The sequence below is a fragment of the Chinchilla lanigera genome, unplaced genomic scaffold, assembly GCF_000276665.1.
Source record: "Chinchilla lanigera isolate Chin_1 unplaced genomic scaffold, ChiLan1.0 scaffold00009, whole genome shotgun sequence".
Taxonomy (NCBI): domain Eukaryota; kingdom Metazoa; phylum Chordata; class Mammalia; order Rodentia; family Chinchillidae; genus Chinchilla; species Chinchilla lanigera.
The window spans coordinates 7,452,884-7,468,487 of record NW_004955410.1 but is presented as its reverse complement, the minus strand read 5'-3'; the positions used below and the strand labels follow the sequence as shown (position 1 = coordinate 7,468,487).

The 15,604-nt window shown below is 36.6% G+C and overlaps 1 protein-coding gene across 1 annotated transcript in view; it reads left to right on the top strand.

Annotated features, from left to right (window-relative positions):
* The window catches only part of Rsbn1l (round spermatid basic protein 1-like), a gene marked incomplete in the record, with an annotated part of 74,642 nt that extends 60,022 nt beyond the window's left edge, over window positions 1-14,620 (top strand). The window contains 2 exon segments of the mRNA XM_005377211.2: window positions 10,353-10,461; window positions 10,542-14,620. Of these exon segments, the coding sequence (XP_005377268.2) occupies window positions 10,353-10,461; window positions 10,542-11,183 (751 nt within the window).
* Window positions 14,621-15,604: the final 984 nt, after the last annotated feature.

Genomic DNA, 15,604 nt, shown 5'->3' with positions numbered 1-15,604 from the left:
TGAGCTCAAATAAATTGGTAGTATAAATTAAGCAAATTAGCATATATGTCAAAATATTTTTTAAACAACAGAATAGGTAATTTGGGAATTTGAACTTCCCCTACTTCCTGTTTTTTGAGACAGGGTCTGGCTATGTAGTTCAGGCTGGCCTTGAACTCACTGTGTATGTAGCCCCGGTAGGCCTTGAACTTGTGGCAATCCTCCTCCCTTAATCTCCTGAGTGATTACATGAGTGTGCTATCATGCTCTGCACTTCCTATTTGTCTTCTACTTTGCTCTGTATTTGTTACATATATTGCTCTGTTTTATATATATATATATATATAAAATGTTTCTCATGTAAGACAAACCATGTGATACCTAAGCTTGTGTGTCTGACTTATTTCACTTAATTTTTTAAATAGTTTTTAAACTAGTTTTTCTCTCTACTTTTCTTTTCATTACTTTATTTTATTTAGATATACATATTGATCACATTCATCATAGGGCATATGTAGCTGTATGTGACATGTCTTGCTTCTTTTTTTCCCATTCCCCTCTTCTCCCTTTATCCCCTCTTCTCCTCCTTTTTTGTCTTTTTGAGACTGGGTCTCACTATGCATTTCAGGCTGGCCTTTGTAGCCCAGGCTTATCTTGAACTCGCAATGATCCTCTTGCCTCAGACTCCTGAGTGCTGGGATGACAGGCATGTGCCACCAAGCCCAGCTTTTCCTTATTTACAAGACATTTATTTCCATTTTTTCCTTTTATACTCATTTATTTTTCTTGTCGCTTCCTTCCTTTCCCCCATCTCCCTCTCTTGCTCCTTTCCCCATTTGAGCATTTTCTTTCTGTTTCCCAGTATCTGTTATACATTTTGGTTCTGATTTACAGATTTGATTTGTCATATCAGAGAAACAATGCAGTATTTAAACATATGTGTCCAGTTTATTTCACTTAAGAGTATGGTCTCAAGGTATATCTATTTACCTAGAAATGTCTCAAACTTACCTTTCTTTATGGCTGAGTAGCAATCTGTTGTATAAGAAACTCCTGTATCTTCTTTATCCATTCATTGGTTGATGGGCATTTCGGCTGTTTTCAAGATTTAGCTATTATATACTGTGCCAATATAAACATGAGTGTGCATATATTGCTGTGGTGTGGTGGTGTAAAATTTTTTGGGAAGATACCAAGAAGGGGAATAGAGGAATCTCCACATTGATTTCCACAGTGGTTGCAGCGGTCTACACTCCCACCAATAGTGGACAGGTTCTTACCCCGCCCCCCGTATCCCTGCCAGCATTTCTTGATAACAGCCATTCTTTCTGGAGTGAGATGGAATCTTTCCATTGTTTTAATTTGCATCTCTCAAATGACCAGTGATGTTGAAAACTTTTTCATATATTTATTTGCCATTTCTATTTCATCTGAGAAGTGTCTATTCATTTCAGATGCTGATTTTTGGGTTAAGTCTTTAAATTTAGGGGGTCTGATTTTGAGTTCTTTGTATATTCTAGATATTAGTCCTTTGAGGAACAGCTGGCAAAAACATTTTTCCTGCTCTGTGGGTTGTCTCTTTATTCTGTTAGTGGTTTCTCTTGCTGTGTAAAATCTTTTAATAAGATGAGATCCCAGTTGTTGATTCTTTGTGATAGTTCTTCTGCAGTTTTGTTCATAAAGTCTTTGCTTACACCTATGTCTTCAAGAGTTCTACCTGTTCTCTCTTCCAGCAGATCTAGTGTTTGTGTTTTAATATTTAGATCTTTGATCCATTTCAGTTTTAGTTTAGTGCATGGTGAAAGATATGGGTCTGGTTTTAATCTTCAGCATGTACAGAGCCAGTTTTTCCAGTATCATTTATTAAAGAAGCTATCTTTCCTCCAGTGAAGGCATTTGGCTCCTTTGTCAAAGATAAGGTGGCTGAGTATATCTGGAGTTGTTTCTGCATCTTTTAATGTGTTCCATTGATCCTCAGACCTGTTTTCTTGCCAGTATTATACTGTTGTTTTATTTTTTGCCAGTAGCATGGTGTTTTTATTACAGGAGCTCTGTAGTTTAATTTCAAGTCAGGGATTGTGATGCTCCCTGCCTTGCCTTTGTTGCCCAAAATTGCTTTTGCTATTCTAGGTCTCTTCTGGCTCCAAATAAATTTTAGGATTGTTTTCTCTAATTCTGTGGGATATACTATTGGTATTTTGATTGCGATTGCATTAAATCTGTATAATGCTTTTGGAAGTATGGCTGCTTTCACTTTATTGGTTCTTCCTACCCAAGAACAAGGGCTATCTTTCCATTTTGTGATATTCTTTTTGATCTCTTTTTTCAGAGTACTGTAGTTATCAGTGTAAAGGTCTTTTACTTCCTAGGTTGATTCCTTAGTATTTCATTTTTTTGGATGCTATTGTGAAAGGTGTTGTTTCCCTGATTTCTCTCTCAGTGAGTCTGTTGTTTGTGTACAGCAATGCTATTGATTTTTGAGTGTTGACTTAATGTCCAACTATGTTACTGAATTTGGTTGTTAAATCTAGAAGTGTTTTGGTGAAGTTTTTGTAGAGTGTCATGTCAAGTAAGAAGTTATATGAAAATTTGGCTTCTTATTTTCCTACCCTTATTCATTTTGTTTATTTCTCTTTTCTAATTGCTGTAGCTAATGTTTCTAGAACCATATTGAATAAGAGTGGTGATCGTGGATATCCTTGTCTTGTTCCTAATTTTAGAGTGAAAGCTTTCAGGTTTTGCCCATTTAGTATGATATTGGCTGTTGGTGTGTGATAAATGGCTTTTATCAGATTGAGATAAAGATAATGCATTCCAATTTTCTATAGGTTTTTTTTTTGAAATCATGAATGGTGTTGGACCTCAGCAAATGCTTTTTCTGTATCTATTGAGGGGCTAGGGATATAGCTCAGTGGCATAAGCGCCTGCCTGGCAAGCGCAGGGTTGTGAGTTCAATATCCGGTACCACAAAAAAAAAAAAAAAAAAAGGTTTCTGTATTTATTGAGATGATCATATGGGTTTTGTCCTTAGCTCTGTTAATGTGGTATATTACATTTATTGATTTGTGTATGTTGAACCATCCCTTCATCCTCGGGATGAATCCGGCTTGGTCATTGTGTATAATCTTTTTGATGATTTTTTTACATTGTTTGCTAGTATCTTACTGAGGATTTTTGTGTATATATTTATTAGGGAGGTTAGCCTGTTGTTTTCTTTTTAGTTGGACCCTTTTTTGGTTTTGGTATCAGGGTAATGCTTGCTTCCAGGAATGAATTTGGGAATGTTGCTTCCCTTTTAATTTCAGTACAGAGTTTGAGAAGTAGTGGCATTAGATCTTCTCTAAATTTCTTGTAGAATTCAGCAGTCAATCCATCAGGGTCTGGGCTTTTCTTTGTTGATAGGTTTTTAATTATGTCTTCAATTTCATTAACTGATACTAGCTTATTTAGAATTTTGTATCTTCATGATTCAGCTTTGGTAATTCATATGTATGTAGGGATCTGTCTACTCAGTGTTTTCCATCTTATTAGAGTACAGGTTCTCAAATTAGATATTGATTATCTTCTGGATTCCTGCAGGATCTGTGGTGATTTCACCCTTTTCATTCCTAATTGCATGGGTTTGAGTCTTTTCTTTCCTTTGATAAGGTTGGCTAAGGGTTTGTCAATTTTATTTAATCTTTTAAAGAACCAGCTTTTCAGTACATTATTTCTTTGTATTGTTTTCTTAGCCTCTCTTGTATTAATTTCTACTGTGATCTTTATAATTCCTCCTTATATGAGCTTTGAGCTTGACTTGATTTTCTTTTAGAATTTTGAGGTTCAACATTAAGTTTTTTATTTCAGTACACTCTTTGATATGGAAATTTACCACTATAAATTTTCCCCTCGTAGGACTGTTTTCTTTGTGTCTCAAAGGTTTTGTTTTTGTTTTTGTTTTTTGTACTGAGAATTGAACTCAGGATCTTGCACTTACCCGGCAGGTGCTTGTGCTGCTGAGCTGTATCCCCGGCCCACGTCCCATAAGTTTTGGTATGTTGTATTGGCATTGTTTATTTGCAGAAATTGTCTAATTTCTTCTTTAATTTCATGTGTGACCCATTGGTTATTCAGGAGGGCATTAGTTCATTTCTAATATTTATGAAGATTTTGTGGTTTCTTTGCCATTGATTTCCAGTTTCATTACACTGTGGTTTGATAATATGCACATTTCAGTTTCTTTGCATTTACTTTAGCATGTTCTCTGAGCTAGTATGTGATCCATTTTGGAGAATGTCCTATGTGAAGCTTAGAAGAATGTGTTTTTGATGTTGTGGGGTGGAACACTTTGTAGCTGTTTACTGAGTCCATTTATTGAAAATTTTGGTTTGGCTCTGATATTTCTTTGTTGAGTTTTTTATGTACTTGTTCTGTCTGTGACAATAGGGTGTTGGGGTCCCTTATTACAATTGTATTAGTGTTTATCTGATTCTTCATGTCTGTTAATATTTTTATTATATAGTTGAGTGCACTCAAATTTGGTGCAAACATATTTATGATTGTTATCTCTTCCTCTTGGATTGTTCCCTTTAGAAGCATGTAGTGACCTTCTTTATCTTTCTTTATCATTCTTGGTGTGAAATCCACCTTTGTCTGCAAACAGAATAGCTACCCTCACTTTTTTCTAGTTTCCTGTTGCATGGAGTATTGTTTTCCATCCTTTGAATTTGTCTAGGAATTTCTTTTTAAATTGAATGTGTTTCTTTTTATTTATTTATTTTTTGAATATTTCTTATATGCAGCATATTGTTGGATCTTTGATCTATTCTGCTAGTCTCTTTTTTTCTTCAAATTTCTTTTTATTTTTTTAAAGAGAATAAAATATAATAAAAAACACACATTAGAAACGATACAGAATTTCACCAAACAAGGTGGTAGGAATTCACCAATGGTTGTTATATTGCATACTGTTGTCTTCAAATTAGTTGTTCAGATTACCAGATATAAGCAATACTGTGAAAAGGAAAAGGAAGGAAAGAACAAGTGGGATGAGGGAAAGGAGAAAAGAAAGAAAGAAAGAAAGGGAAAAAAAATGTATGTATATGCACAGGATAGCTGGGACAATTGTACTACTGATTTCTACTGGTGTATTGAAAGGAATAGTTAATGCTTAATTTCTTTTTTCTTTTTAATTTTTTTGACCAGTTTTGCATGCCTAGTCTGTTTCTTTTGATTGGGGAACTGAGATCTTTAACATTGATGGTTTTAACTGGTATCTACTGACTTAACTTTGTCATGTTATTTTTCTGTCTCCCCACCCCCCCAGTTAATTACTTGCCTTTCCTGGTGGGTTCATTCTGTTGGGGCTCATGGAGTTGTAATGCTCCCTATCTCTGTCTACAGTATCCTTCAGAACATTTTGGAGTGCTGGTTTGGTAATGATGAGTATCTTTAGGTATTCTTTGTCGTGGAAGTATCTTATTTCTCCATGAATTTTGAAACATACTTTTGCAGGGCACATCAGTCTGGGCTGGAAGTTGTTTTGTTTTAGAACTTGAAATACTTCAGTCTAAACTCTTCTTGACTTGTGGGTTTGTGTTGAGAAGTCTGTTGTGATTCTGATGGGCTTTCCTTTATAGGTGACTTGTTTCTTTTCTCTAACAGCTTTTAATTTTCTGTCCTTGTGTTGAATTTCAGGAACCTTGACTATTATGTGCCTTGGTGTAGATTTTTTTTGATCATGGCTAATTGGAATTCTATCTGTCTCATGTAACTGTATTTCAACTTATTTTTCCCCTGATTGGGATGTTTTATGCCATTACTTCTGTGAACAGGTTTTTTTTAAATGTTGTTTTCTCTATCTCTTGCTTTCCATTGACTCTGATCAGTCTTATGTTATTCTTCTTTTGTGTCATCTAGCAGTTGTTGGATTCCTTTTTCATGTTCCATTGGTATTTTTGAGAACTTTTTTTTCTTGATCATTTACTGCAATCTTGTCTTCTGTCCTTGAGTAATTCTGCTGTGTATACTTCCAATGGAATTTTTAATCTCCTGGATACCTGTTTGAGTTTTTTTAATGGATTCCATTTCTCTCCTACGTTGGGTGTTCATGGTTTTATTCACTTTTCTAAGCTCTTTTTTTTTTTTCTTTCTGTATCTGCTCTAGAATCACTAACCATGACTTTCATTATGGTCACCATCTCTGTAGTTATCTGAGAGATTGTGATTTGATTTTTTTGTAGAGCCTCATTTGTCTGATTTGTTAATTCTACTCTTACCACTTCAGAGAGTCCAGGTGCTTGGCTCTCAAATAGGTCCACATCAATGACTCTGGGTTTGCCTTTGGCAAGCTGGAAGTCTGGTGTTGCATTTTCCTTCCATATCTTCTCGTTTTAAGTTTTTTTAGTTTAATTCTTGACTTGATGGTTATAAATTGTTTATGGCACATAGCTTTATTGCTAGTATGAGAACCTTTAGGAAATTACTGTTTCCCAGAGATATCTTCCAAGTGCAGCTGGCTTTTGGGTTTTGAGTCTTTTGCAAGATCCTACCTCTTCAATTTATTGGAGATGAAAAGTTGCTGTGCATTTGGCCTAGCCTCTCTGTTTCTTTGGCACTGGCCTATATAGTATTGTTTATAACCCTTAGGCAGTCTCAGTTTTAGCATAGCAGGAACAACAGCTGATTACAATAATTATGTCCCCTGGGCTAAAGTAGTACAATCATAATAACAATGTCATCAAACAGCCTAGAAAGTAACGAACTGTAGTATCTATTAATTTGACATATAGTAACTATTAATAACTATGTGCGAACTAGATTTGTTGGTTATATAATGAAATTTAAAACAAACTGGAAAATTGTATACAGTAAATATGCCCTCAATGTGGCAATTTTACCTTTAGGGGAGAAAATTTTAAAGGGCTTAGGAGGCAAAAAAGAGAGAAATAGAACAAGAGGAAGAAATTAGAAGCAAGGATGGAGGACAAAGGAATATTATGGGAACTTTGAGAAACTGGTGAAGAAGACAGGATAGAGGAAAAAATAAAAGCAAGAAAAAAGAGAGTAATAAATGTGGAAACAGTGTTCGCATTCATAAAAACAAGAACAAAGAATCAAGAAAAAAAAACAAAAGAACAAAAGAAAAGAAAAAAAATATCCACTTCAGGGTCTGTCTCTGCTGTCACTGATAGACAGAGTGGGCAGACAGAGCCCAGATCTGTGTTCATGAATCCCAGCAAGCCAGCTATAGATTTATGTCAGAGTAGTGGATAATCTCAGTAAACCTGCACCTTCAGTTCCGCTGAAGTTCAGGCTGGTTTCCGACCGTGAGTCTAGAACCTGATTTGTTCAGCCTGCAATGTTCTGTGTGCCTCCAGCTGGCTTGAACTTGGCTCCCTCCTGGCTTGAATTTGGCTCCTTGGCCTCCTGCCAGTTTGAACTGGGTTCTGCCCCACTCTGATACTGGGAGCTCCTAGATGGAGCCAGCCTGCAGCTGCTGTGAGTTCCGAGGTCAGTTGGCTTCTCTCCACAGTGGCAACTGGTCAATCATCCTCTCCTGGGGGATGTCTGAATCCAGATAACTCACCAGCCACTGCATTCGGCTGCATGCATTGCTCCAAATGGTGTGTTTCTCCATGGAGGCCTCTGGGTCAACCAGTAGTCACCTGTGCATCTGTGGGTTTGAGCCACCCTTCCCATGAAACAAGCAGGGCTAAGGGAGAAAGTGCCACTTACCACCTCCTTCTGCGTGGAGGTTTCTTCTTTTGTTCTCCTTGTGGGCTTCAATTCTCACTTCAGATCCTTGCTGGCTACTGGGGACCCACTTCCCTCCTTTTATTCCTCATGTTGCTATATTCCAGCATCTTGACACCAAATCTCTCACTTAACTTTTAAAACTGTTGTGAATGGAATAGTTTTCCTAATTTCTTTCTCAGTGGGTTCTTATTGTATGTATGAATAGTGCTGATTTTTGTCTGATTTTGTAACATGAATTTTTATTGGAATATTTATTTTATTTTATTTTTTTAATGTTTTTTTTTTTTTTTTGGTTTTTCTCCGGTACTGGGAACCGAACTCAACGACCTTGTGCTTGCCAGGCAGGCGCTTTGCCGCTGAGCTAAATCCCCAGCCCTATTGGAATATTTAGATGATTTATATTTAGTATTAGTAAATATGGAGTTAAATTTATCATCTTGTTTTTTTCTTTTGTGCCTTCTATTCTCCTTTTCTTTTTTCCTTTGTCATTTTTAGCTTTCCATTTTACCTGTTATTTGCTTAGTAGCTGTAGCTGTTTCATTTCAATACTGTAAACTTACTAGTTTGTCCTGAAATACTGCAATATTATATCTGTATAATGTATAACAGCCTTTCAGTAGTGAATGGTATTTCAATTTATTTCTCCCTACCTCCATTTCTGCTATGCTTTTTTGTCACATATTGTACTTTACATATGCTGCAAACCTCACAATGTTTAAGGAATCATTTTCTACAGAGATTCATGCAACAAACACAAATATCTTTAATATTTCCTATTAAGTATGTTTGACATTCCTTTATATAAATCTCCATTTTCTTCTAAGTATCATTTTCCTCAGGCTGAAGAAATTCCTTTAACATTCTTTGTTACACTGTCTGTTAGTGACAGATTTTTTTAGCCTTTGTTTTCTGCAAACGATTTTCACCTTTTTAAAGGCTACATTTAGAGATTATAAAATCCTATATTGACATTTTCTTCCAATACTGTCTTTTAAAGATAATCCATTTTATTCTTCTGGTTTGTACTACATTTGATGGGAAACGTGCAACCCAGTGATACATTACCCTTTCCCTTTATCTCTCTAGACAACATAATGCCTGATTCCTACATAAGCTCTATGACTGGTCTCTAGAAATTTGGTTATGATTCATTTTGCCTTGACTTTGTTTGTATTTGGGTTGCTTAGAATTTCATTTTAAAATCCATTTTTGGATACCTTTTGTAAAACTCTATTTGTATATTTCTAATTAACTGAAGAATTTGGGAATTTTTCTAGTATTATGTTTAAAATCACTAATGACCCCCATGAATAATTAGTACTTTTCCAAGGAACATTTCACTTATTGAGTTATTTGGAAGTTTTATGCATCAGTGTGGTTACATATATCTTCTATGGAAAGTATTCCACTCCCCCCCCATATGTCTAACTCTTGAAAAACTTGTATTGACACCTGCTAGTAAATATACAACTTATGGGGTACAGCATGGTATTTTAATACATGCATACCATGTGTTCTGACCAGAGCGGCACAACTGTTACTTTCATCATCTCAGATGTTGGTCATTTCTCTGTGTGGGAAACACCCGGAGTTCTCTCTGCTAGCTCTTTTGTGGTGTACAGTTAAATGTCAGCCGTAGTTACCCTACCCTGCTGTGGAACATTAGACGTTATTCCGTCTAGTCACCCGCTTCTCTGTACCCATTCACCAGCCTTTCCAGTCTACCCCCATTCACTTCCCTGCTTCTGATAAGCACTATTCTATTTTCTACTTTTATGAGATCCACTTTTTTAGTTTCCATGTTATGTTAGCTTTTCATCATGGTAACGAAATGGTAATGAGATGCCTAAGAAAAACAACTTCAAAGAAATGTTTCTTTTAGTTCAGTTTCAGAGGTTTCAGAGCATGGTCACTTGGCTCTGTCACTTCTAGGCCCCAGTGAGGTGGAAGGGTCACACTGGAGGGGAGCTGCTCACCTCATGGTAGCAAGGGAGCCAAGAGCAAGAGATCCAGAGAGAAGGGGCCGTGGCCCAGGGCCGTGCCCAAGGCCTGCCTCTGTGCTCTTCTCCCTTCCCCCAGGCCTCAGCTCGTGCTCCCATCTCTTCCCAGTAATGCCATCAAGTCAGCGAGCGCCAGTGCTGTCAGTGGTGAAGCTGGAGCCCTGACGCTCCAGTCATTCCTACATTCCCAGGGCTGCAGGCCGCTGGCCACGCCCTCAGCAGCACGCTCTGGAGGACATGTAGACGACAGCCACAGTACACTTCTAAGTGAGAGCATGCAGTGGGTGTGTTTTTGTGCTTAGTTTATCTGAATATTGACCTTAATTTTCAAATGAAAGTGTTTTTGGTTTGCATAATTCACTGATACAGATCATTTTAATTTTTCAAAAGCTTGTGATAAATAACTATAGCAAAATGAGTGAATTGTTTTTAATCTGTGTTTAAGTTGAAGCTCATAGTGTCAACTCTGTGTTTAAATATGGAGAGTGGTTTTCCAGTTACAATTTAACCTTATTTTTAAGAGAAGACTTTATTATTGACTGTCAGCTATTTTTGCTTTTAAATTTATTAAAGGCATGACACAGTGAAACTTTAGTGGCAGATTCTTTATTGTCAGATTCCTTTTTTTTCTTTTAGGCCTGATCAACCCCGAATAACCAAAGATGTAATTTGTTTTCATGCTGAAGACTTCTTAGAAATAGTTCAGCGAATGCAGTTGGATTTGCATGAACCTCCACTGTCCCAGGTATAGTTCAGATAATCATTGCCTTTAGTTTAGATGTTGCTATGGAAAATACTTACGTGCATTCTTTCTTCTTTGTTCAGTGTGTCCAGTGGGTTGATGATGCAAAACTTAATCAGCTAAGGAGGGAAGGCATCCGCTATGCCAGGATTCAGCTGTATGATAATGACATTTACTTTATTCCAAGGAATGTTGTTCATCAGTTCAAGACAGTATCCGCTGTATGCAGTTTAGCATGGCATGTTCGGCTCAAATTGTATCACTCAAAGGAGGACGTTACTCAAAGTACAGCTGCTCACGAAAGAGGGGCATCACCTGATTCCATGTCAGTAGTTCTTGGCCCTCACACGGACAACAGGATATGTGCTGTACGGAAAACCTCCTTGGATTCTGTGTTTTCAGACAAACTTCATTCTAAATGTGAGTTGCCGCAGATTAAACATGAACCTCATGCATCTGTAAGGATCAAGGAAGAACCTGTGAACATTAATATTCCTGAAAAGATGAGAGCACCAAATAGTATGGATGGAAAGAATATTACAGCAAAATTGGATCATGTTCAGTTTACAGAAATCAAGATTGACGTGGATTCTAACTTTGAAAATAGCAACAAAGAAATAAAGGAAGAATTGTGTCCTGGAAGTCTCATAAGTCTAGTTGATACGAGGCAGCATAGTTCAGTACACTCAAATCAAGATAGAAAAGATGATGACATTTTGTGCTAAATTTGTACAGAGCATTTAAAATTACTTTTTTTTAAAAAAATTAATAATGTAATAAAGATTCATGAATTCTGAAAGCAAGCAAAGGACTTGCTCTCGAGTCTGTTACAAAATATAGATTAGCTTTGCCACATTCCTCAGTGCCTGTCCATCACTGTGAAGGATCAAGCACTTAGGGCCAGATGCACTGTAAACACTGCAGGTCTAAACAAAAAGGAGTCTTCAAAAAACCATCCGAGTTGGAGTTGTAGGTTTTAGAATCAAGCTGACATTAACACATATATATATATATTTTGTAATATGAGCCAGAATTTTTTTGACAATTTAAGGCTTTTCCATAGAGCTTATTTATACCAATTTTTTTCATTTTAAATGTGTCAGCACTGTAGTGTAAATAGCTTTAAAAAATCTTTTTAGTGTGATTTATATTGAAATGTGAGCCACTTAATAAAGGTTCATAATAGTATGTTTTCTGTTCAGTCTGCAAAGACAAACTGACAATTCAGTTAAATCATTTGTTGATACATTGTGTTTCTCTACGCTGACCTGTCCCTTTAGAGTGGTAATAGACTGCAAATGTACATGTTCAAGTCTAGTAAATATTTAAATTCTCCACACTGTGCAAGCATTTTAAAAAACCCAGATTCAGTTATGATAGCGTGTGTGTGTGTGTGTGTGTGTGTGTGCGCGTGCACGTGGGAATGTATATATGTATATCCTATTTTGCACAATTTCTTAAGTTGCTGAATAAGATGAATATGTGAAACTTCTTAGCCCTATTTCCTGGAACACCTTTTAAAATATTTATATTCAACATTAAGAAAGCAGCTTAGGTAACAGAAAAAATTTAGGAAGTTGGAAGAAAAAAGATATATTAATAATATCTAATCCTTCTAAGTAATGAAGATATGTTGCCAAGATTATTTAGCTGTAACAAATTTTCTTTGTTGTATATGGAACAAGTAGAAAGTTTTCTTACTAATGAGCACCTGTGCTATACTTGATTATAGCTGAGTAAAAAATCTTTAGTTATAGACAGTTTGTGAACAATTAAAATCCTCTTTTAAATTTTTCTTGCAGAATGGGAAAAGTATGGCAGAAATAAACCATAAAATAAGGGCAATGACTTGACTGCCATATACAGCGATATAACTAACAAATACTGCGTTACCTCGTCTTTCTCAGGATCCCCTCCCTACCCTAGCCAGGAAGACAACTTGGTGTACTTCCTTTTATAAAGAAGCTCTAGAAAATAAACGTCGTAGGAAACAGAATTGCCAGTGCCTAAAGATGAGTAGAACCCATCTCTTGAATGATGGGGTCAGCAATATTTCAGAGTGCTTCCACTTCTGTAATTAAAAGTCAGACGTCTTTGATGTATGCACAGATGTAAGGAACTCTGCTCATTGCAAACCTATTCGTTGGTTCTTCTGTTATTCCAGGCCATACTTTAGTTGGTAACTTTCAGTTGCAGTTCCTTGTGCTGCATTTCAGTGTTTTCTGTTCTGGCCTCATCTGTGGTACCCACCAAAACTCATTTCTAGTTAGAGAGAAGCCATTTGGAAAGAGGCACTTCACCGCAACAGATCAAAGTGAGCAGCAACACTGATGTCTGTTTTGGCCCCCATTTTAATCAGAAGGTGGGCAAATACTATAGGAAACGAGTATGTTTACAACATGGGAAGTCTAAATCCTGGTAATGTAAATAGGGGTTTTGTTTTATATGTCACTGTCTCATGCTCCTCCCTACCTATTTGATCTGCTTTGTCAAGTTTAGGGATTTGTATCTTCTTTGGGAAATAAAGTTCTCAACAAATCAGAATTGAGAAATAGGAAGGGATGTGGTTAAAATATTTTTGATCTTTTAAAATTGAAAGGTGATATATTTAAGAAGGTAGGTTTTATTTTCACTTTTCCAGAAACATATATATAAGTGCACTGAGATCACACTGTAAGAAAATTTCTGTAGGGTAACCCTCTGAAACAGATGAGCCTTAAGCATTTAACTTGAAGGAATGTGTATCTAAAACAAAAACAGTGGTTTTCAGGTGTACTTTCTGATATAGCCTATAGTCAAACTTACAAAAATTTGTTTTCTAAAATGCTTAAATGTCTGGAAGTGAAGTATACCTAAATCATTGGGAACAGTAAATCAGTTTGCTTGCAATAAAGCTTATGTTCCTTGTCTTATGGATACAGTGTATAATTTTTAAATCCTCTTCAGGTCAGTCAGAACTTCTTGACAACCTTTGTCACACATAAATTTCCATTTTAATATTGCATCATATTAATGGCTTCTTAGTACATTCCAGTTCTTTATCTGAATAGAAGATTTTTGTTTTTACTTCTAATATTTTGGACCAGAATAAAGCACCTAAGATACAGTTTCTATATGGTCATGTGCTATATAGAATAAATTGTTATATAAATTATTAAATGGATATATAGACCTTTACATAAAAACTTAGGTACCTCAGTGGAATGTTATAGCAGTTATGTTTTTCCTACTTTTATTTGTACCCTGTTAGCTATCTAAGTAATATATATTCCATACTCAGGTTAGCTGGTTAGCTAGTGAAAGAATTAGGCATTTGTGATATTTAGTTGCAAACTTTACTAAAGCCATATATTCATTATCTTCTCTGTCACCAAGAAGGTTGACCTTAAATAAAGATGAGGTTGATGTAGCACAACTGTGTGTGTGTGTGTGTGTGAGAGAGAGAGAGAGAGAGACAGAGAGAGAGAGAGTGTGTGTTTGTGTCCAGGCATGGGGGTGTCATTGAGGTTAGGAAAACATTTCTTTTTTAGGTTAGTTCTTTAAGGTATTTCGTTAATGTTCCTGAGGGTAAAACAGGTTTTCCCTAAATATTTATGGCAGGTAAGATTTTTGTAAATAATAAATTAGCACTGCGTCGTTCCCTTCGGTTATATTTTTTGAGCACATTTACTGTCATGTAAAATACCTGTCTCAAAATTCATTTTGCTTTTAGCAGAGGCGAAGATTTCTTTTTGGAGTCTGAAAGGTAGTTTCCTTGTATTCCACTTTTCAATAAATGGAAAGATTGATAACCACAGTCTTTTTACCTTTGGCACTGGCGGGACACTTCAGATAATTCAGTCCACAACTAAAGTGCTGCATGTCCTATGTCTTCTCTCCTGGCTTTCCTGTTCAGTACTTTCTGTAACCCACTGCAGACTGAGGATGACAATGACTGCATTTAATATCAAGCAGACAACACTAAAAGCAGCTGTCTTTTCCTTGCAAGTGAAGAGCCATATGTACTCTTTCCACCGGGGGAGCAGGGAAAGCATCTTGCATTTTGGGTTGTCTTCCCTTCCGGCTCTTCCTGGACTTCAGACCCACTTGGAATGTGAATGAGCTGAGAACAAAATCTAGGCACAGAGAATTTATGTGAACTACAAATTAAAAGTAAAATGCATTGCCTGTATGTTTCATTGCTGTGATCTGCCTACTTAAGACCCCCACTGTTAAGATACAAGAACTCTGGATCCTTCAGTAACCCTTTGAAATCTGGAATTTATGTATCTATGTTTTTAAAATGTTAAAGGCCGGGCGTCGTGGTGCACACATGTAATCCTAGCACTTAGGAGGCTGAAGTAGGAAGATCTGTGTGAGTTTGAGGCCGGCCTGGGCTACACAGTGAGTTTAAGGCCAGCCTGAATTACACAGTGAGACCCTGTCTCAAAAAACCAAACCAAACCAAACCAAACCAAAACCCACCAAAAATAGTGTACTACCCTATAAAGTTCACTACTGTTTACAACTATGAAGCCAGAAGCAAGCCAGTATAGTCACAAATAATTTGCATCACAGTGTTGAAAATGTACTTGGCAGTTTGACTCCCACCCAAGAAAATTTTTTCTTTAAATTTTTTATTGATCTCTTTTGAGGAAGCCAGATTTTTACATGAAGTTTGTTGTCAAAACATCGTTTTTGTGGAGCATGGTTTTTGTTAATGCCTGTGTTCTAACTCTTTTCTTAAATTCTTGGAAATCTTTGTGTTCACTTCCTCATTTCTCACATGGAGTCGAGATGGTTTTTTCAAAGGTCACCTTTCAACTGCCTGGGATCAGTTGGCAGAATAAGCTTCTGTTTAATCCTTACAGCACTTAGCAGCCTCCACTTCTTAGAACTCTTAATGACATGTTCTGGTTCTTGTTTCTTTGAAGGCTTTTTTTCTTTTCGGTCTTCCTACCACTACTTAAGACAGTCCCATGGTCTTTAAACCTCTCCACTGTAGTTATCTTCAGGACCCCATGACTTTTATTAGTCTGGTTTTAGTTTCTCATTTAAGTTTTTTCTCTTTCTGTTTTTCTTTGGTAGTGCTAGGGATGGAATCGAGGGTTCTTTCTTCCCTTCCCTTCCCTTCCCTTCCCTTCCCTTCCCTTCCCTTCCCTTCCCT